The sequence below is a fragment of the Cavia porcellus genome, unplaced genomic scaffold, assembly GCF_034190915.1.
Source record: "Cavia porcellus strain 051 isolate PalLab524CR breed Dunkin Hartley unplaced genomic scaffold, mCavPor4.1 scaffold_24, whole genome shotgun sequence".
NCBI lineage: Eukaryota > Metazoa > Chordata > Mammalia > Rodentia > Caviidae > Cavia > Cavia porcellus.
This window is the reverse complement of record NW_026947507.1, coordinates 12,097,389-12,118,747: the sequence shown is the minus strand read 5'-3', so window position 1 is coordinate 12,118,747 and position 21,359 is coordinate 12,097,389. Positions and strand designations below refer to the sequence as shown.

The window sequence follows — 21,359 nt, the reverse complement described above, 5'->3', positions numbered from 1 at the left end:
AGATAGGTTTGAAATAGTAAAAATATGTATAATTATTTGAGGTGTTATTGGAAAGAGATTTTTCTCTAAGAAATTATAGTCCTGTTACATTTGTGTTGACAATTTTTTTCCTTGTCATTACAGATGAGTGAGGTGTGGGAGGGTGCATTTCTGTAGAGAGAAAAGATTGTAAAGAGGAGGAGGAGATGAAGGACAAAAAGGAAGAAAAGAAGAAGGAAATAAAGGAGGAGGAAGACAGAGGAGATGACGAGGAGGAGGAAATAATAAGAGGCTCTTTCTAAGAGGTAGACTCTTAAGAGTTTCTTGTGCCTAAGAACACGTGCAACTTTCTGTAAAGATCCGAGCTAAGAAATGCATTGCTTTTGGCTTGCCTGAGCAGGGAATCTTTACCTATATTCCTTTTTATCTTTCTGGCCTATGACACAGTGCTCTTTACTTTTCTTCTTTTTTTTAAATAGAAAAAAACACAAAAAAAATCAAAAAGCAAGCAATTAAAAATAACAACAAAAGCAAAATAACAACAACAACAACAAATGGCAATATAGGATTTCAAAACAAGATGATAGGAATTTATCAGTGGTTGTTATATTGCATATTGTTATCCTCAAAGTAATTGCTCAGGCTACCAGATATGCAGGTATGCAAGACTGATCATACTCCTAAGTGAAATGAATCAGATTTGCATGGGTAAATACAATCTGCTTTTTAAAAAGTAGTTATGCCAGGCTGTATGGGTGCAGTTCAAACACTAGCCTATTGAGTCTTTCCTCCAGCTACCCAAAAGCTCTTGGCATCTGAGCATCAGTGATGTGGTAAAGATTATGGCCAACCTGGGACAGTGTATGTTAATAGTTTTGTGAAGCTGAGAAGAAAGTTTAAGATGAGTATTGTTTAGCCCATGATTCTATAGTGCAATCGAATTGATTGGTGTCTTGTTCGTTTGATTTCTTCCTTGTATAGTAATGGCTCCCTGAGGAGTTGGCTAGTTGGCTACTGTTGCCACAGAATGACAAAGCAACCAACTGTAGCTTTAGAAATGCTTTAGTTTTTAGTTTTGAATTGTAGAACATGTACAAATATATGCAGCCACTTATATAGTGGCGCTATCTGTTTTAATTGATCTAATAATGAACTTGAATTAGCTTTGTTTTATGATTAATCATTAGAATTAGCTATGAGTATTATGGCATAAAAAGTGGAAACAATTTTAAGTGATATCAGTGTACACAATTCAAGCCTTTGTAATTCTTTTTGATATGAAAGAAGATAGAAGGTTAATTGCCTAATTTAGTTTTGGTAGATTATATGCCTTTCAGGCTCATTAAAAAGTGAATCAGGCAGGACTGAACTACTCAAGCTTTGTGGAACTCAGCTTCTTAAAAAAAAAAAAAGAAAGAAAACAAAGTAATGAGGTGCCTTTAAAAATCTTGATAAAAAGAATTAAATTTAAAACAATTTAGTTGTTTTAATTGTTGGCTTTACTGGAAAAATTGCTGCCTTTATTTTTTTCTTAGCTTTAAAATGATGCATAAACATGGATGGTGATTGTCCTGTAAATGAGGCAACTTCTCTGAAAAATATTTGTGCATTTATGATCTCCAGTGGTACGTCTAAATAGCAACACGTAAGTTAGTCAGGTCCAAGCCTTTTTTAATTTTCTTTTGACATTTTCAGTTTGGGTTACATATACTGCAAGGGTCAAAGCTGTATAATTTATTAAAAGAAAATCCCTCTACTTTCTGTTTAGGTCATAAAAGGAAGTCTTTCTAGTACAGAATTCAAATATTTTTATGTAAGCTTTGCCAAGCATTAGTTTATTGGATTCTAGAGTCATTCTCTGAAGCACACGGAAGTTATACAACAACAGTAAACAAGGGATTGAAGCATGGCACTGAGAGGGGACATTCTAGCCAAGCGCTACATCACTGCTGATGCTCAAACAGAATCAAAAGACAAAGCCAGCTGTAAGTTTACTGTTCTACTTTAATTCCTTAATAAAAAATTTTTTTGAAAACCACAAGTAACAGAAAGCACCAGTTAAAAATTCTATAACAGTTAATATAGTCCAGCTCTTGTGTTTATTCTACCAGAAAAATACAGTTTTGTCTTCTCTCTTAGGAATTAAAAAAGTGACCATTCAAAATAACAATTTAAAAATATTTTTCAATGCTAGGGGCATATATTAAGGAATACTATTTTGAACTGATGAAGTGGTAAAAGCTAATTAACCTGACAGACCCCCAGTGACCCTGAGGGAACGCAGCTCTGGTGTGTCCCTCACGTGCATGAAATGACTGACAGAGCTCAAAGACAGCTCACCTGCAATTTCTTACTTGGAGAAAAATTCAGGACTCAAGTTGAGATAAAGACTCAAGTTCTTACCATCTCAATCAGAAAAAAGTATGTCTGATTTACAGTTTGTTTTTATTTCCCTATTATTTATATTTTTAATATAAAATGGTAGGAAAGTTAAAAAAGAAAAACTATGTGAAGTGAATATAGATTAAATCAAATCACAGTAAAGAAATACTATTTTAAAATCGTGTTTGAAATTTATAAGCTATCATTTCTCCCTCACATTCATCCCTTAAATGAAAAATAATGTCACCCTTAAAGTTGCTTTTTCCCCACTCATTTATTTTTAACTGTTTCCCACATCTAAGTGGGTAGAGTTTGAAGGAAATGGTGATTATAAAAGTTTATTTTACATAGGTTGCTTTTAAGTTATCAGAAAATGACAGAGTAAAGTTCATTTTATGAAAATAAACTGTGACTGAGTTTATAGGTCCATCTTCATTAACAAACCTCCATGGCAAGGATGCAGTCATTTATGTGAAAATGATGACTGCATTCTTGTTTAGAAATGAATTGTTTCTGAAAAAACATCTTTTCTACTGCAATCGGTTCTTTATATTTTGAGCGTTCAACTGACATTAAGCAGGAAGTGATCTGTTGAGCTTTGAGGAAGGGCTAGCAGCACACTTCTGTCTAGAGCAACACTTTTTGTAGAAAAATGTATGCACTCATTAAAAAATTACCCAGGATTACACAGAAGGAACTTATGCCACTGCTTGGAGTTGATCTAAATAAGGTCCTCTGTAAGCCTAATATTTAAGTCTAAATTCATAAAATCAAAATTTAAATGCTTGGGGATAGAATGGTAAAATGAAAATAATCTAGATATTAAAACTTCACATCAATTATTACTATAACTGTGTAAAATAAAATCCCCAAGCTTGAATCTATGCACAGGGGAGAAATCAGAAATATTTTAGATGGTAGGATGTGGTATTTTCTTTTTCAGTGAAGAGATATTAGTTTTAAATAGTTTAAGTTTTTAGTTTTAAATTAGTTCAAATTAACTTTAAGTGAAAAAAGTATTTTATCCCAAAAGCACAGTTCACAATACTTACAAATGAAAATCTGACTTTAGTTGAGACACAGGAACTTAAGTAATGAACACTTGTGCCTTTTACTAATTATCTACAATGACAATTTAAAGCTTGATATATTAATGGCATTTGCTTCTCACACTGACACTTTTGTTTTCCAAAAAGTTTCTCTATTTACAGAGTTCACATGAAGATTTAATATATATATATATATATATATATATATATATATACACATACATATATATACACACATTTTTACATGGCTTTGTGTTGTTTAAAAAGTAATCATTAGTTTTTCTCCAGTCTCAATCTGTAAGTTAAATTTACTGTTTATCTTTGTCACTACATTTTTTTTTGTAGCTCATGCCATAAGACTTTCAGATAGTGAGGGATTCATGGACATTTAGCTCTTTTGTACAAAGAATATTTGCCCTCAAATACCAAGTTCTGTGATATAAAATCTGGCCTAAGAGTTTCATAAGGAGTAGTGATCATCCCATCTATTAGGAGAAATACTGAAATTGTTCCTATCTTGGAGCCCTTCATATACTGCCTCAGGAAGAAGATACCAGCCAGAACCGGTCATGACTCAAATGAATGGAATTTCTGAAGGCTCCTTTTGAATGCTATTGCCCTTAAACTAATCTTCACCTTTTCATTATATTCATATTTTTAATTTCCAAATCCAGGACCTATGGTCTAATATTGGATTGACAAAAGACGAGAGTGTTAAAAATTAGGACTATGCATTAAAATTTAATTCTTAAAATAGTCATAGACATAAATCAATGCCCATTGATTTATAAAAGAGGCTTCTTCTAGAGGTCAAACTTAGGAATCACATTTAACCTCTAGTTACTGAGAGAGGTTAGCCTGTGTTTACAGGCTCTCATTCTTGTCTAAAATTGTTACACACTTAACAAACACATTCTGAGTCACCTATATGCCAGGGAGGGAGAGGTAACTGTGATTAAGTATCACTATTAAGCATCACTGGGGTGTGCTACTTCGATCAAATCTGTCTTTTTGGCCCATGCTTTACATCTCATGCTTATGAAATGGGATTTCAAAATTAGGTGAAATTTTGAATGGAAAAATAATTTACAAAAGGATGCAGTACAGTTTTGTACGTGTGCTCTATATAAATAGGCAAATGCAGAATTCTATAAAATTTATTCTGGAGATTGTGAGAATTTAGGTAGTTAATAAATGCATGCATAAAAGCCTTACATTTCTGTTTTTTCCTAGTCTATTCTTTTCTTTTCAAGTACCAGAGTCTCTTTTTCTCTTGTGTTGCTTCTAAGTGAGAATTGATGAGTACAGGAGGGAGAAGGTACATTTTATCCAAATGATATGAGTGCTTAACTTTACCTTGAGAACTTTTCTTTCAATCTTTTAAATGTCAAATTAGAGTCACTAGTATTTACTAAACCACCTACCATGCCAGAATGAGTATGGTAAGTTTTCAGATCACAAATCACTGTGTTTATAGATTATTCTTGATCCCAAAAATATGAAATTTGAAATGTCTCAAAATGGGTGCTTGTTGAACAATGTCACACTGCAAAAAATGGGGAATTCTATACCCATCTCAACTGATGAAGTGCAGTTGAAATATAGGCACATTAAAATATTGTGTAACATTACTATCAGGTTGTGAGACATATCTAAAAATAATTTCAATCCCATCTGCAAAATATTTCATTAATAGAGGTGCAAATATTCAAAAATAAAAAACAAATCTGAGAACCAAAGCATTTCTGGTTCTAACCATTTCCAGTAAGGGATACTCAACCTGCACTATCCATTCTGTTCATTTTGATCATCTGCTTATTACCTGACCTAAATATCCCACTGGACTTCAGGATCACTTTTATAGTACAACAGCTGGAGGTTGATGGCAGAACAGTTTTTGAGAACTGATTCCCAGACTGTTAGAAAATTCACTCTATCTTTTAAACCCCCAGCTCCTCTCCTTGACAGTCTGCTATGAATTATGTGCGAGAGATGCAAAGCAGAAAGAACAGACACTCGGTTCCTGACTTCATGAATATTCATTGTCTTGCTCAACCCCTTGGGGGCCTCCTTATCCTAGTTTCTCTCCTTTGCGGTTTTCAGGTTCAGTCTGTACCTTTCGTCCAATCAAAAGTCTAGGACAAGAATCCTATCACTGAGTCCCTCTAAATATGATCCAAGATGCTTCTTTTTCTGGGAGACTGTATTTTAACTGGAAATACAGCTTTAATCCAATGTAATTTGTAATGATCCATGTAAGGGTAGTAAGGAAAGAAGCCCCATTATAAGGAAGCCCCCTTATTATAATACATGGGGATGAGGGTAGGAAGCCTTATTACATGTGAAGCTTCTTACCTCACTGTGAGAGAGACCAAGAACTGAGCTTGGAGAGGTACCTCCTTACTAAGATCTGTGAGTATCTATCTGGACAACTCAATGTATCAAGTGTTTTTACGTAAATCTTTGATAATCCCTGTGAAATAGTTGCACTTATGTTATTATATATCTATGTAACCCTTAGAAAACAGAAGTTTATAGAGACAAGTAGAAGATAAGAAGGACAAGTTCAGGAGTCGATCATGAAAGGAGGATGGCATCGAAGTATGAGTCATAATGCTTTCAGTTCATCTTTTTTAAATATGTAGAGAAACCATACACTGGAAATATCTAATCCTCTTAGTAGGAAAGCTAGTTTCAAAATGGGTATTAAATTTGTGTCTGTATCTCTAAGGAGTTTATAGAACTCTATTTTTAATTAGATTTTTCAGTGTATCACAATGAAGCTTGATTTAATTTGACCCTTGAGACTTTTTGAATACTGACTTGGTCAGATAAGCATCGGATTATTAGATTAATTAATTCATGAGTTTGAGTTGCCTCAAGGGACAACCCTTTATCCGCTGTAATTCAGCTGTACAGACAGAATATTCCATGCTAATATAATACAAATTTTTTTGTAAGGTAAATTTGATTATAGAATGCCAGAATTGAGAATTAAAGGGTGTAAAATAAGATATGGGTGAAGACCTTGAAGGGTTGAGGGTCATAGTGAGTGTTAGATTAGAGACACCTGTTTTAAAGGCTGTGTTTATTTTTCTTTCACTTTGTTTTAACAACTTCAACTTTTTAGATTACCTCATAGCCATCTGGCAGCAGTCCACTGTAAGAAGTGGAAAAAGCTAGTGGACTCTGTATAGATTCAGCTAAATTCTTCTTGATGAGCACATGTTTGTCTTTTTAACAAGATGGGCCCCTTCAGCATATTTCTCTTTTTTTCTCAATGTAAGAAAATATGAATCCTATAAATTAATCTCAGAGTAAAGACAACTGCTCACCAGGTGACTCGGTCCAATTTTTATGTTTGCCAGTTCATCCTTTTGAGACCATCTCCATAGAGGAAAAGGATATATAAAGTGGATATCATTTACTCCAGGACTCATACCTGTGGTTCTGACTCTAAGTTGATTTTGAAAGGATGCGCTTTCCCATCTTCAGACACCTGTGGAGACCATAAGCGAGTTTCTGCCCTGTAAATAAAATGCAGTTCACAAACTCTAAATTCAACTGGTAGTTCCACACTTAGTGTACTTTAATTTCCCAGTATGTTTGTAAAAGTACTAGGACTAGTTTAAGAAGAGGGGATTATTTTTTAAATTATTCTGCATTTTCCCATCCAATTTTTCTTACTTGTTTAATATCCTTTTTGGGGAATCTGGAATGCATCAAGACTGCCCAGAATACACTGGGAATTTTCTGGAAAAAGTAGGCCTCCATGTATGTGGGAAATAACACAGAAGGAGGAGACTCTGGAGGTCCGTCCTACAGGTACAGGAGGCAAACTACGCAGGCTTCCCTTTTTTCTCTCTTATCCATCCTACTAGGTCACCACAGCTGACATGGAGAAACTGGCCAGATGGATATCCACGGATGGCACAAAGGAATCGTGCTTTGCCTAACACTTCTCTTCCATGTGTCTGGAACCCTTTGTGCCTAAGGGGCTGTGTGCTTGGGAGAAGCACAGAGTATACATAAATATGGAAAAGACTGTTTCACCCCACAACACCACTGGACGGTCCAATTGACTGAGCCTTCTGTAAAGACGGAGATGGTTGTGAATACCATAGCAACGGGATAAATATGCAAACAACCACTGTGACCAAATCATCATTTTCATGGTTTGGTTTCAGGTCAGGGTTTTGATGACAAGAAACTGGGTTAAATTTCTTTTCTTTCTTTCTTCTTTTTTTTTTTTTTTTGTCAGAAATGTCTCAGTAGCTAATAATACACTCCGCACATATGTATTTTCATGCCTTGTGTGATATAATGGGCTGAATGTTGCATGAAATAGCCAATGACAAACAGGAAATTAGCAACCAATTCTAACATGATCACACTTGGGTAAGTCAAGAAATTCTTTTAGGAATATCTTTACATTTCATTTTATTCTTTACCACATTGAGAACCACAGAATGACTGTTGATTATTCTGTGTTTATATAGCTGATGGTTATTTTCATAGTCAACTAACTGGATTGGTAGAGGAAGAGAACATTTCATTTGTCCTCTTTCACAACTTTGACACTCCAGGCAATTCTCTCCCAAAGTGATTTGCCCAAAACTATTATATTGACTGACTGCAGTGCAGGGTAAAGTGGTTGTTATATAAAAGTCAGCAAGAATTCTAGACCCTGTCACACTCATTCACACCAAGAGGATGAAACCATTTATAGTTTTGCTTTAGGTTCTCTTGCAAAACAAGTCAGATTTTACCACCATTAGTTAAGGAGCACCTGTCAATTTTCAGACACAGCTGGTGTGCGGCTGCTTTAATCCTGTCCTGTGCATCCGCATGAGTCATGGACTCTGTACCAAAGCCATCAATGGCCAGGATGACGTCTCCGGGACACAGGTTAGCAGCTGCTGCCTTGCTTCCCGGAGTGATCTGGAAGAAATCATGACACCATTTAAAAACCAGCACGCTGCAACATCTTGAGTTTTGTGGCTGATACTTTTTAATTTCACCTTGGTACTACTTTGAATGGTTCACTAGGTAGGAAACATTAAACCTCACAAAATAACTCCTAATTTAGCAATTGTATTATTTTTCTCATCATGTTAATTTTGTTTCTTACCACAGTTCATAAACAAATGTATCTTATTCTCTTTTTAAAATGTTTCCTTTTCTTCCTTTCCTTTTAAAACTCCCTTTCTGAGTCATATTTTCTTTGTTTTAAAGAAATAGTTCTTAAGCTATTTATTTATTTATGTCCTACACAGTATTCTCCATTTGGGAATAGAATTTTACTACATTTAGGCAACTTTCATATTTAAATTATTTTAGTATAATGTGCTACTGAAGCAAGCACTCATATATGAATTAAAATTGCTTTCGTGTCCGGGTAATTTATGAACCTTAAAATTCACAAATGCCCATCAACTGTGGAATGGATAAAAAAGATGCGACATTTTTTATAAAATATAGTATTACTCAGCTATAAAGAAGAAGAAACTTGAGGCTTTTATAGGTAAGAGAATGTAATTCGAGACCATATTCATAAGTGAAATGAATCAATGTCACATGTGTAAATATTGTGTTGTCTCCCTTGAATAAAAAACTGAAAGATCCTAAATGTACAGTAGATATTGTGAAAGGGAAAGGGAAAGGAACTGCTCAAAGGGAAAGAACGACTGGGACAGGGGAAAGGAGAAAAGAAAGAAGGGACAAGATTATACACGCACACACATATATAGAAGATAGATAATTATACTATTAATACCTGTCAGTTCTTCAAAAGAACAGTTAATGGTTTCATTGATTGAACATTTTTATGCCAATATCATATAATTTGAACTACTTTGAAGATAGCAACATGCAATATATTAACCAGTGTCAATCTCCTATTATTTTGTTTTGAAATTCTGTATCATCATTTTTATTTTTTTCATTTAAAATATTCACATGAGAAGTACCGTGGACTAAATACTTGTGTGCACCCATCCTGTTTTCTATTTTCAGGCTTATAGCTTTCAGAAATTATGAGAAATGGTTTTGTTGTGTTTATTATGGTTTATGAACTACCTAGTTGGTTGTATTTCATTATAGTAGTCCAAGCTGAAGACAGGGCAACCCTAGTTGTACAATGTGGAGAGCAGTTACCTTTGCACTAACAAGAAGCCGGACAGTATAAAAAGTACGTTTATTGTGCTCTTTGAGAGCTGCAGTTCAGGGCAAAAAACCTTGACTCTAATGAAAGCCAGGGTGTGAGTAGGGGCTCACCTGTAATGAAGCACAAAGGAAGTCGTGTTCATCATATTAGCTGTTAATAAAAAGCTAAATAGAAAAACAAATTGCTAAACGTGCCATAAGAGTCAGTCTGGGTGTCCAGACCCAGGCTAACTTACACATATTCTGTACACCATGGACACATTTCTTTTTTGTCCATGTTGTACAGAATTGTGGACATCAGAGAAGTCCTTATTCGCTTTTAGCATCTTCTCTATGAAGAACAGATACAATAAATAGAAAATAACTATCAAGATGGTAGGTTTTAATTAAACCTGTTAATAATTACGTTAAATGAAAATGGTGTGGATACACAAACTGAAAAACAGTCAAACCTTGTCAGACTGGGGAAAACAGCAAGACACAATCTTTTTGATGCTCTGAAGAAACGCTCATAAAGTTTTTTGGAAAGAAGAGATAAAAAAGGATACTAAAGCATATGGGGGAAGATATGCTTTTTCATATTTTAAATATTTAAAAATAGGAAATGTGAAACATTTCTACTTTGAATATATAATTAAAGGCAATGCTTCTTTTGAGCACTATTTCTACTCTCAATTTTTCTGGGTAAATCCCAATTATTTGTGGCTAGGTCTCACATGGGGCTTTTCCTTTCTGGTTCTCTACTACGATTTTACACTATTTCTGCTCCTTTTAATCCATGGTGCTATGGCCATTCTATTTTCCTTTTAGTTCCTCAAGTAGATCAACCTTGTGTCCTCTCTGGGGTCTACACACTGTTATTTCTGCTGGAAACACTTCTCCCTCCCTTCACCCAGTGGCTCCCTTTCATCTCTGTAGGTCTAGGTGCCAACATTGCACTTTTTTAAACTTTTTTTGTTTTTAATCGGTACTGGGGATCGAATTCATGACCACCTGCTTACAAGGCAGTGCTTATGCCGCCTAGCTAAATCCCCAGCCCCCTGCCAACACTGCATTTTCACAGACTTCCCCAAACATCTGAAGTTGCTCTCTAGTCCTTTCCTCCTATTACTCTTATCTTTACATGCTATTCAATTTCTTCATGATAGTATTTATAATTTTATTGAATTGTGTATTGTTCATCTTCCTAACCAGACTGGAAGCTCTTAGAGACATGCATAAAATGTACTCGGATGGTATCTGACTTATGATAGTTTGACTTAAGATTTTTCAAGCTTAGCATGGTTCAAAATTGACACACATTCAATGAAAACTGTACTCTGAATTTGGATTATTTTCTGGGTTAACCCTTTGTGGAACAATACTCTCCCATGATGCTGGGCAGCCCCAGTGAGTAACAGTCAGATGATCACGGGAGTAAATGACTGATACTCTACAGTGACCATGTTGTTAAGCTGTGATGGTGAGTTGGGTGTACTAAATGCATTTTCAGCTTACAATATTCTCAACTTACTCATAATGGGTTCTTCTGGGTATAACTCACTAAGTCAAAGAGCACCTGTTTTTCTCATGTTTTACAATGGATACCTCTGGGTTTAGAATTAAAAAGTGACAGATTGAAGAAAGAATGAAAAGGCCATTTAAAGCAGATCTTACAAAACAGAAAGAGCTAGTTCCTACATACTGAAAGATTGTAACAACCTGTTATTATTATGTTGTGAGTTAGAGAAGAATAACATACGGGGTTTGATTTAAATCTCAAACTGCTCCAGAAAACCAGGTTGTTCTTACCACTTTTCTTGAGGATCAGTCATTAACTCATTTTTTGTCTACTTGCTTATTCTAGCTATTTAACATTGTGGTTCTAAGAGAGGTCAAAATTCATCTAAATAAATAAAGTTGCTGAAATAGTAAATTCTCATGTGTCTCAGTTCTCCAGTCCTATCACTAACATGCTTATTATACTGTGTTTCTTCCTGTGATCATGTCACCATAGTGATCATGATTTTCTGACAGAAACAGTTGATTGAAGTTAGGTAAAGACAAATGAGAACTACATCTTAGCCTTTGGGAGGTATTTCATAGCTGTTTTCCATATTAAAATTCTCTCAGATGTAGAACTATTACAAGAATAAAAGTTTCCATCCTCAAAGTAGCTTTTGGCAATAAAATAATAAACTAACTTTTCTTTAGACATAGTATATTAAAACTAGTACATTCTATTTTTAAACTTTTGAAACCAGCATGATTTGAATTAGAACAGAAGAAATCATGTCTTAATATGTTTGTTTTCAAAGTCTCTCCGTTTTACTAAGATACTTAAATGGATTTAAGGTATATAACATTCATTACTGATTTATAAAAGCTTAAATTTACTTTTTATAACTGGTTAGGATAAGTGGAAGGTAACATTATGTGTTAAGCAAGATGTTAGGACTTAGATATTGACTATTCATGTAATAGATATTCAACATACATGTTGAGATGATAGAACAAGTTATGTCTTACATGTTGAATATTACTAAAATTTATTAATACTACTAATATTAAAATTAACAGTCATATTGATGAAAAATGTTAATTTGCAAAGCTTTTTCTCAAGCTTTTGTTCCTACAACTCTACAATAGGCAGAACAACGAAGACTATCTCTGATTTCAGAAGAGGACTGGTCTCTCAGTGACCTGCTGCTTCCTGGAAAGCTGAGCACAGTTGTAATGGATTAACTAACGGTCAGATTGGAACACCCAGCTGAACTGCATCACTGTGGTCCTGGGTGTGGAAGGACCACCTGAGGATTGTTGCCAACACCAGAAAAGGAGACCTGGAGGGTAAAGATGGTGTGCTCTTTATTCTTCTGCAGAAGCTTGTCATGCTGGCTTTCCTGATATGAACTCAGTTCTCATTGTGGGAGGAGTTCAAGTTCTTGCTGTCACTGAGGATGGCTGCTGTACTTTTTGGGGGAGCTCTGGTCCTTATGTTGAGCATTGCTTCCTGGTTCTAGTACAGAGCCCTCAGCCTGCCAGCACAGATTCTGTATCCTGCTGGTACGGACTTTCTAGCTTCCACTACTGACCTTTGGGCCTTGTCAGTGCAGGTCCTTGAAACAGACTTGCATGAGACATGGTCGTGGGCTCTAAACTTTCAGCTGGATCATGCAGAACACTGCTGTGTGATTCAGGCTCTCAGCTGGATCGTTTGGGTTTCTAATGTGTAGACAGATCTCTTTCACTTTTGCATTTGACTTTTTGGGTGAATATTATAAAATGATCCTATAAATTATGTGTCGTGTATTAAGTCTAATTCCTTGCAAAGTCTGACTACAACAATTGTATACCTGTCACCAGTCTTTCATGAGTTCACTTGGGAAGTTAGTTGACAGTGACATCTAGAACCCACTTCTGACTTTGAACTCAGACTGTAATAGCTGTCACTGGGCCTCCATAGAGAGAGTTGATAAGGGAGAAATAATGGATATATACAGCAAAATATGGGAGAGAAAGAAAATATGCCTCTTTTTTTTTGATTTTTCAAGTTCAGCTAGGCTGATCAGAAATGACTATCTGGTTTTAGTAAATTATTTGTTTAAACAATACTATATTTTCACCAGAATTTCTTTATACCATGACTTTATTACACTGTAATAGTCAAATTATTACCCAGTTTATTATTACTATGTTTTCCCAATTAGAAGAGGAAAGAGATGAAAGGAGCATAGAGTTTTTCAATGAATTAACATTCAGGTTTGTTAGGGTTTTAAATATTGACAGTACTAGAGAGCTAATTGGAAAGGCACTGCAGGGAATTACTGAGCACCATGTTTGCAAACTTGTGTGATTATACAAATCACCTGGGGTCCTTGCTGAACAGAAAGACTCCAGTCCAACTCCAGATGTCTGGAATCAGGAAGGAAAATCTCTAGGAGAGACGCCAGGGAATTTGTCTTAACAAATCCCTCAGATGATTTCTATTGTTCACATTAACCTATTACATTAACCTATTCCTTGGGTCCATTTTGAAAAGAACTAATTTAAAACAAGAAAAAGCCTCTACAGTATCTCATTTACAGTGGGAGTAAGACAGGAAGTCCAAGACACGCCTCTGCTGTGATTCTGAGGTTAAGAGGTTAAGAATAAAAACGGAGGGGCTGGGGATTTAGCTCAGTGGCATAAGCACCAGCCTGGCAAACAAGAGGTCATGAGTTTGATCCCTAGTGTAAAAAAAAATAAAAATAAACATGGAGCTGGAATTTGGGAGTGAGGGTATGCACACCTGTAATCCCAGCACTCAGGAGACTGAGGCAGGAGGATCACTGAAAATTGAGGCCAGCATGGGCTACAAAATATGTTCAAGGCCAGCCTGAACTGCACCATGGAATCCGGTCCTAAAGTACAAAAAAAAAAAAAAAAAAAAAAAAAAGAAAAGTGGAGCCAAGGTACAGCGGTGCATGCATACCTGTAGTTTCACCTACTTGGGGTGCTCAGACAGTAATATCACTTGGGGTTAAAGGTCAGCTGCATAACATAACAAAATATCATTTTCAAAATAAATACACATGCAAATAAAATGATTGCAATCATGGAGAGGTGGGAGAGAGAGAGAGCGAGCGAGATCTTAGACTCTTCTTGCAAGAAAAGCAAAAGCTCACTTAGAGACATGAATCTTAAACATTTTTTAATGAAATATTTAGGAAAATTTTATATGGTACTGAAATAACCACCCTCTCCATTAAACCAAATGTCTAAAACTTAAATTGTATCTCTCACAAACTATAGCATACTTATTGCCTAGAAACTGCTGGTATCTGCTGTTGGATTTACTTCACTTTTGATGGGCATTTTATTTACTGATTCACATGTTCACCCAGATGATTCATTGGCTTGTGAAGAATTGTGGAGCAGACACTTTTTGTCTTAATTATAGACAGTGACCTGTCTTAATTGTATAAACTGCAGTTTCAATTGGAGAGATTTACATTTGTTCCTTCCCAACTTTAGCTGGCGTTCCACTGTCAAGACGAATTGTTAGTGGCTTCTTGATTTAGGATGAGATTACGTCTGGATAAACCTCAACTTCTTTACAAAGTTCAAAAATCTGTAAGCTTAAATGCATGTAATATACATAGCCTATGAAACATAGTTTTTCACAGCACAGAGAGAGTCTCAGTTGTTCACTCTCATGGTCATACAGCTGACTGGGGACTATGGCTCACTTCTGGTAACTACTAGCATCTAGAGAGAGGCATCAGAGAGCAGCATGTATATTGCTAGCCCACATATAATTCATATTGGGTATTGTAGCTCATGGTGTGTAGTAAGTGTGTATCATTTTCATATTATTGTAAAGTGGTACCATGACTGGTTGGGGATCATCTGGAGCCTGCATTTGTATAGTGTAAAGCAGGAAAGGCAGCTTGTAGCAGGACAAAAACTGACTTGACTGACCTGAGAAAATAACATCTCATGAACGGAACATTTTGTGACATGTAGTATACACTTTGACTCTCAATTCTTTGAATACTTAAGAACTTATCTGAAACAATTAAAACAACAGTTATCATTTATCTTTATTGTGGCATAGTTTTGAAAATATCTTTCTCCTATTTATGAAAATAAAGTCATGGAAAAAACAAGTAATTTAGTCAATTATTCATGTTGTGTCTGCATTATTTTATAACACATATGATGTAGCAGACAATGCACTAGTGGCTCCCCAGGTAGACAGTTCCTGCCCTCAGGTAGTTTGCAATCTAATGTGGCACAGATATACTTTAGCATATGTGGTACAAGGCAAGATAACAGAGAGAGGTGATAGGTCAAAAGTTATGGCAATTTGGAGCTGGGGATTTAGCTCAGTGGCATAAGCACCTGCCTTGCAAGTGTGCGGTCATGAGTTCAATCCCTGGTACCAATAAAAACGAAAAAGACAAAAAAATTTTCTTAAAAAAGTTATGGCAATCAAACAGATGAAGGGTAAATTACTAGAGGAAGGCTTGGAGAGTACTATTTGAATGGGTTTCCACAGGCAGAGGACAGCAGTGGTGGGGCAGGTAAACAAACCTGGGGAAAGTGATATCTATTTATCTATCTGTAGCAAAGACATGTTAGGGCTTTCATAAGTGGCCCAGAGTAGCGGAACAACTGCTCCTGTAAGTGAGAGGAGGAAAGAGAGACCGAAGAAGAGACAGAGAAGAATAAAGTTGGGAAACCTAGTTGGGATAGATAGTAAAAAGTCATGAATGCCATGCTAAAGGTCACAGATTTTATTTTGCACAATCTGGGTGATGCCTATAAAGGATTTTTAAGAAGAGACAAGGAAACTCCTGCACATTTCAAAGATGGCTGCTAAGAACATGCAGGGTCAAAGGAGAGAGGAAATAACTGTCTAAGTGTGCAGTTATGAAATCTTCACTAAAGACTAAAAAGGGAAATAGGTCCTGTCATGGTTTATGTCTGTGGCCCCCAGGCCTCATGAGTATGCACTGTGCATTTGTGATTGGTTCATTGTCTAGTTCTTGGATTTATGGTGTCCGTGTTACAACCACATAGGGGTGGAGCCAGGATGTAATGTAATAACAGGAAGGTGTGTCTTGCTCTTTTGCTGGTTTCTGGCTTGCTGTTTGCAGTCGCCATCGACTGCGGCCCTGCCATACCAGTCTGCCTTGGAGCCAACTGAGTATGGACTGAAACCTCCAAAAACTGTAAGAAAATAAACCTTTGCTTTTCCAACTTTGGGCTTCAGGTATTTTGTCTCAGCAACGAGTAAAAAGTAACTATGACAGATCCCAAGGAAGATCTAGCATTCCTATGTGAACTGAGGGTGGGACTTTAGACAATAGGTGGAATTATTTTCATGTGGGGACTTCAGAATGCAAACTGGATCTGGTATCAAATTCTGTCCCACCACTCGGCAAGTTAATGTGCCTGCCGATGCCTCTTCCTCCTCATCTGTCAAAGGCGTCCTTGTATTGTGCAATTCCAGTAAGTTAGTGCATACAAAGGATTTAGAAGAATGCATGGCAAGCAATAGAGTATAAGCACACATCTGTAACAAACTCAGCACTTAAAAATAATATAAGATTATAGAAGAATAATTCTACAACAATCCTAATTATATTACAATTAAACCTTTTAATCTCCTTTTAAATTACTGTCAGTACTCTTATAGTTTCACTGGAAATGTTAAGTGTTCACTAATGCATAAAAGTGCAAGTGACTAATACATTCACTTATTCACCAAGCATCTGTGGTATACCTGGCTTTAGGGACACTTGGTATACAAAACAAGTATGTTTACCGGCTCTTCTGAAGTTACAGTAACTGAATATACACACTCCTATAGAATAATCATACCTGCTTGCCCCTATTACTGAAGCAAATGTCCAAATGAGTGACAAATTAGACATTCAAGATGGAATTGGCTTTTGAAACAATTGTCATTATACTAGACAGATTTACCAATAACTTCTGTAGTCCAACTGTGGATGCTTCAAAATAAACGTTGCTTATAATAGCAACTGAACCTTTCAAACATATTATACTAACATGTTACATAGGAAGAGCAAAAAATATTTCTCTTGTAAATTCCTTGAAAGGTTTTTGGAACAAAATTATTTCTTTAGTATTTAATCGAAATGTGATTTATTCGTTGTTAGGGTTTAAAAGCTTATTTCATTTATTGTAAACAAATGAAAACTATACTCTATAAACTGAACATATTTCTTAGAAGAGATAATGGAATCTGTTTTCTTTGGAAGATCTATAAAAGGAATTGCTTGGCCAAGGTCATGGAAGCATTTTCTGCTTAATTTTCTTAGGAATATTTTAGGAGATATGTTAATTTTTCATGTTTTATCTGAAAACACATGTCAAATGTGTTTATATGTTTTTGAAAAATGTAAAACAAAGCTTCAAATGATCCATGATATGAGTCTGTATGATGCATGCTTTGAGATATTTTGAAACATTTGTTCTCATCTCTCATAGACATATAAATATAATAGCACTTAAAATTTACTATCTCGTTCAAAATCTGTGATCTGATTATAAAGTATACACTTATAAAATACTCTATAAGCAATAAGAAAAAAGAAACATAACATTTGGAAAGTTAATGTATAATATTCTGAAAGTTTGTGCCTGTCAATTAGGTTTAAAATATTCCATGTGTTAATTAAAATAATTTTCTATTAAGGAAAATACTTGTGTTAGGGGAAAAAACCCCCAACCAAACCAAATAATATTTCAGAATTAACTGTAGAAATTTACTGGCAGGAGAGAAATCCTGAAGTTTTTACTTTCTCTCTCTTTTCTTCTAATTAGTGCTTTAGAGTACATTGAGCAAGGAAAAGTTTGGCTTTCGTATCAAAGCATTATTTTCAGAGTTAGGCTCAGTGGTTGCTTTCCAGCAGGTACACTAAACTCTCTGGCACGTTTTCTTTGTAGTTTGAGTTATAGGTAATGATTCCTAAGCCAAGTTCCCAGCTTTGGAAAATGTTTATCTAAAATGCCTGGAAACCCAGGAACACATTAGTAATATTTTCCCTGCCTGGGCTGATACCAGCAGACCCAGCGCGGCCAAGCCGGGTTGCGCTCCGCGAACAGCGCCCTTGCTGAAGTTTTCGCCCGGAGAAGGAAACGCTCCGATGCGCGCCCGGCTCCAGGCACTCGCGCGTGCAGAGATCAGTCTTTGGCGTTTTGTTCCCCCGGCTCTCATCTGCTCGTCACTGCGGGGAGGCGGGGTGCGGCGAGGAGGGCGAGGGCGCTCCCAGACCCCTCGCAGGGGTCCTCTCCGGAGGTGGACTCCGGAGGCTCCTTCCGAGTGGACCGTGTCCACTCTCTCCGCATCCTCCCAACCTCACCTCCTCTCCGCGCTGTGTTCCGGAGCTAGCGGGGAGCCGGCGCCCCGGACGCACCAGCGCAAGGTCCAGCCTCCCTCCCCGGCGCCCCTGCGCCTCTCCGGACTTGCGGCAAAGAAGGGGAAACACTCACCCTAGTGATGACCAGAGGCTGGTTGAAGTCTATGCCCCCCGAGAGCCTGAAGCCCCAGGGCGCAGGGCCCGGGAGCACCACGGTCTGGGGCATCCTGCCTTTCTCGGGTGGGGCGCGGCGAGAGGCGGCTTGCGCTCCCCGAGGGTCCCCACTCCGCTCCCCGGCAGCGCCCCGGCGGGAGCGCGCGGGAGCTTTATCCCCGCCGAGGGTGACGTCAGGGCCCGCGCCCCCGCCCTCCCCGAGGCGAGCTCCAACTTTGGAAGCTTAAGCTGGAGCCCAGCGGCGGGAGTGTGCTGCGCGCCGGCGGGGTGCAGTCACCCCGGCGCTCGGGCGGCGCGCGCGGAGGAGGCGGCTTCGGGTTACAGCTTCCAGCACCCTCTTCAAGGCGCACCTGTCCTCCTGTTAATCCTCGGCCTGGAGCTCAGCGGTGCACTTTACTGCACGTTCGAGGCATTTCCATCAAAACCTAAGAGGAGCATCTGGGTGCTTTGGGTTAGCTAGCAGCTTTGAGCGCGTTAATAATTTAGCTTGCTTTGCGTCCTCGGCCAGGTTACCTAACTGCCTGAAGTTTTAGTTGTCTCTTCCGTAAAATAGGGGGAATGACTGTAACAGCCTCTCAAGGTTAAGGCGGGAATTATGTGAGAATTAAATGGGCCACCACTGCGCCGCGCCTGGCACAGCACAAGTGCTCAATAAACATTTAGGATTTCTACGATTAAAAATATATGTGCACACATATCTATTTATCAGTGTCTGTAATGTACATTACATTTATAATTGTATTTGGAATTTACTTTTTGAAACAAAGGGATCTAAGGTACAAATACTCAAACATGTACTCGAACTCACGAACCATCTAAGTGTAGGCATGGCTGAGTAATCAATATACTCAAGAAATAAAGGTCGATGATTTTGAATAGAGTAATTGTTCTCTTCCTTGAATCCAGCATCTGGACATGTTTTTGACACTGGGGGAATGCGGGTAACAGTAACTCAGGAGTTCAGGCTGCCGAGCAGATGTCGCAGCCAGAGTGAGGATGCCAGGAGGAGTGACCAGGGGGATCCCCACACTGGATGCACCTGCAGAGGGAAAGGAAGCAGACGAGGGTTCACTAAACCTTAGCATGAGGATCTTAGTACATCCTTGAGAGTCCCGCGGACTGCTATTGTTAGTTTCACTGTTGTTCATGTGAAGAAATGATGTCTTAGATGCTGAGTAACTTCCATAAGATCATACAGCTAAAGCATAGTAAAATAGAAACTAAAAATCTAGGTCTGCCTGACTCCAGTACATAGGAATAAAGGTCAGGAGAGTCTGGAAGGGTCCTGCGGTAATCTCAGCATGCGATCAAGTATTCCTGGTGTAGTGTCAGGTTCTTCTGATTCCCAAGGAGAAGGGAAAGGATGATGGAAGAGAAATATGAGATGCTTTAAAAACCTGAGAAAGATGATCTTGAATTTCATGCCCAATAGAAGACGACCTTATCACTCCAGGAAAGGAGGTAACAATATATTTTTATTAGAGCCATCTGTTTAGACACAACTTTAAGACTGATAAAGAAAAGAGAAAAGCAATTTAGAAATCTATATGCGAAATGGGCCAGTCAGTAAAATGTGAGTATAAAACCAAAATAGGTATTATTTTGCCTGCCATGGTAGATTATAATGCAAGTCCCAGGGGAAAGGTGTTTATCTAGATACAGACACTTTCCATGCCCAGCGTGTGTTATCAGGGAAATAAGTGTAATGTATATTCTTGTTGATTTTGCTAATTTGGGCTGGCTGTATTAGTGGAGGACACATCCTCTGTCAATCACTGGCTGAATCTGCAACACACAAACGCACACACACACATATCCATTTAGGGAAAAAAAGCCAGAAAAGTTATTTGACATTGTGTAAACACCATAATCCATTGTTTATACCTTACTTCACCTGCTGGTTTATAGAACCAGTTGGTTTTAAGATCCTTTATCTTTTTACTGTTCATTTTGACATCATTTAGATGTAGGCAGCGTGTGTATAACATTAACATAGTACCTACTGAGTTCTTAAGGCTTTGCAATGAGTGTGAAAGGCAAGGAAGTGAAATGTTGGTGTTCCTGCATCTTCTGTTCACTGCTGTCAACAGCAAAGAGTCCAGAGGTGTCAGGATAGAGGTAAGAACAGCCATGAGGGAGTTTCTAAGGAAGGGTTGGCCTGAACCAAGTTACTCCTAGACTTCTTGATTTTGGTTTACTTTTGTTCTTAGAGGCTATTTTGGTAGGATTCTTACTTTTTTTTGTTTTAAAGGAAACAGTGGGAGAGTGTTGTATACAGTGGTAGAGTAAGAGTGAGAATCAACTCTCTTTGGGAAATTAGTCAAGGAAAACTCTGAGAGAAGAGGATGCTGGAGCTGAATCTTGAAGGGTTGGTAAGAGTTTTCTGACTGGCTAGAATCGGGACGGGGAGAACGTTCAAAGCAGAAAACTGTACAGATGTGTATAAGGAGGAAGGAACACATGGCAAATTAAGGAGCAGCAAGTGATTCGATATAGCTGGAAGTTAACATTGGGTAGAGGCAGGAGACAAGGGGGCCATAGCAGAGGGGACTGTGTATGTATGTTATTCCAACAATGGAGTTTATTCTATCAGAAAGTTTTAAAGAGCTTTAAGCCAAAGATACAATGATCAGATTGCACTACAGGAGCTGGGAGGTTGAATTGGGATTGAGGCAGATGGGGAAGCAGGGAATCCAGTTAAAATGTAACAATCCAGGGGAAGAGGTTGAGGGGGCAGTGGGGATTCAAAGAGTAG

General features: G+C 37.6%; 1 protein-coding gene across 3 annotated transcripts in view; it reads right to left on the bottom strand.

Moving 5' to 3' along the window:
• Positions 1-18,751, bottom strand: part of Pdlim3 (PDZ and LIM domain 3) — a 31,323-nt gene extending 12,572 nt beyond the window's left edge. For all 3 annotated transcript variants that reach the window (XM_005003379.4, XM_013151652.3, XM_013151653.3), the window contains exons 1-3: positions 18,564-18,751; positions 8,200-8,351; positions 6,853-6,937 (exon numbers count right to left, since the gene is read on the bottom strand). In XM_005003379.4, coding sequence (XP_005003436.1) covers positions 6,853-6,937; positions 8,200-8,351; positions 18,564-18,656 — 330 coding nt within the window. In that variant the 5' untranslated portion in view covers positions 18,657-18,751. The remainder of the gene's footprint in view (positions 1-6,852; positions 6,938-8,199; positions 8,352-18,563) is intronic.
• Positions 18,752-21,359: the final 2,608 nt, after the last annotated feature.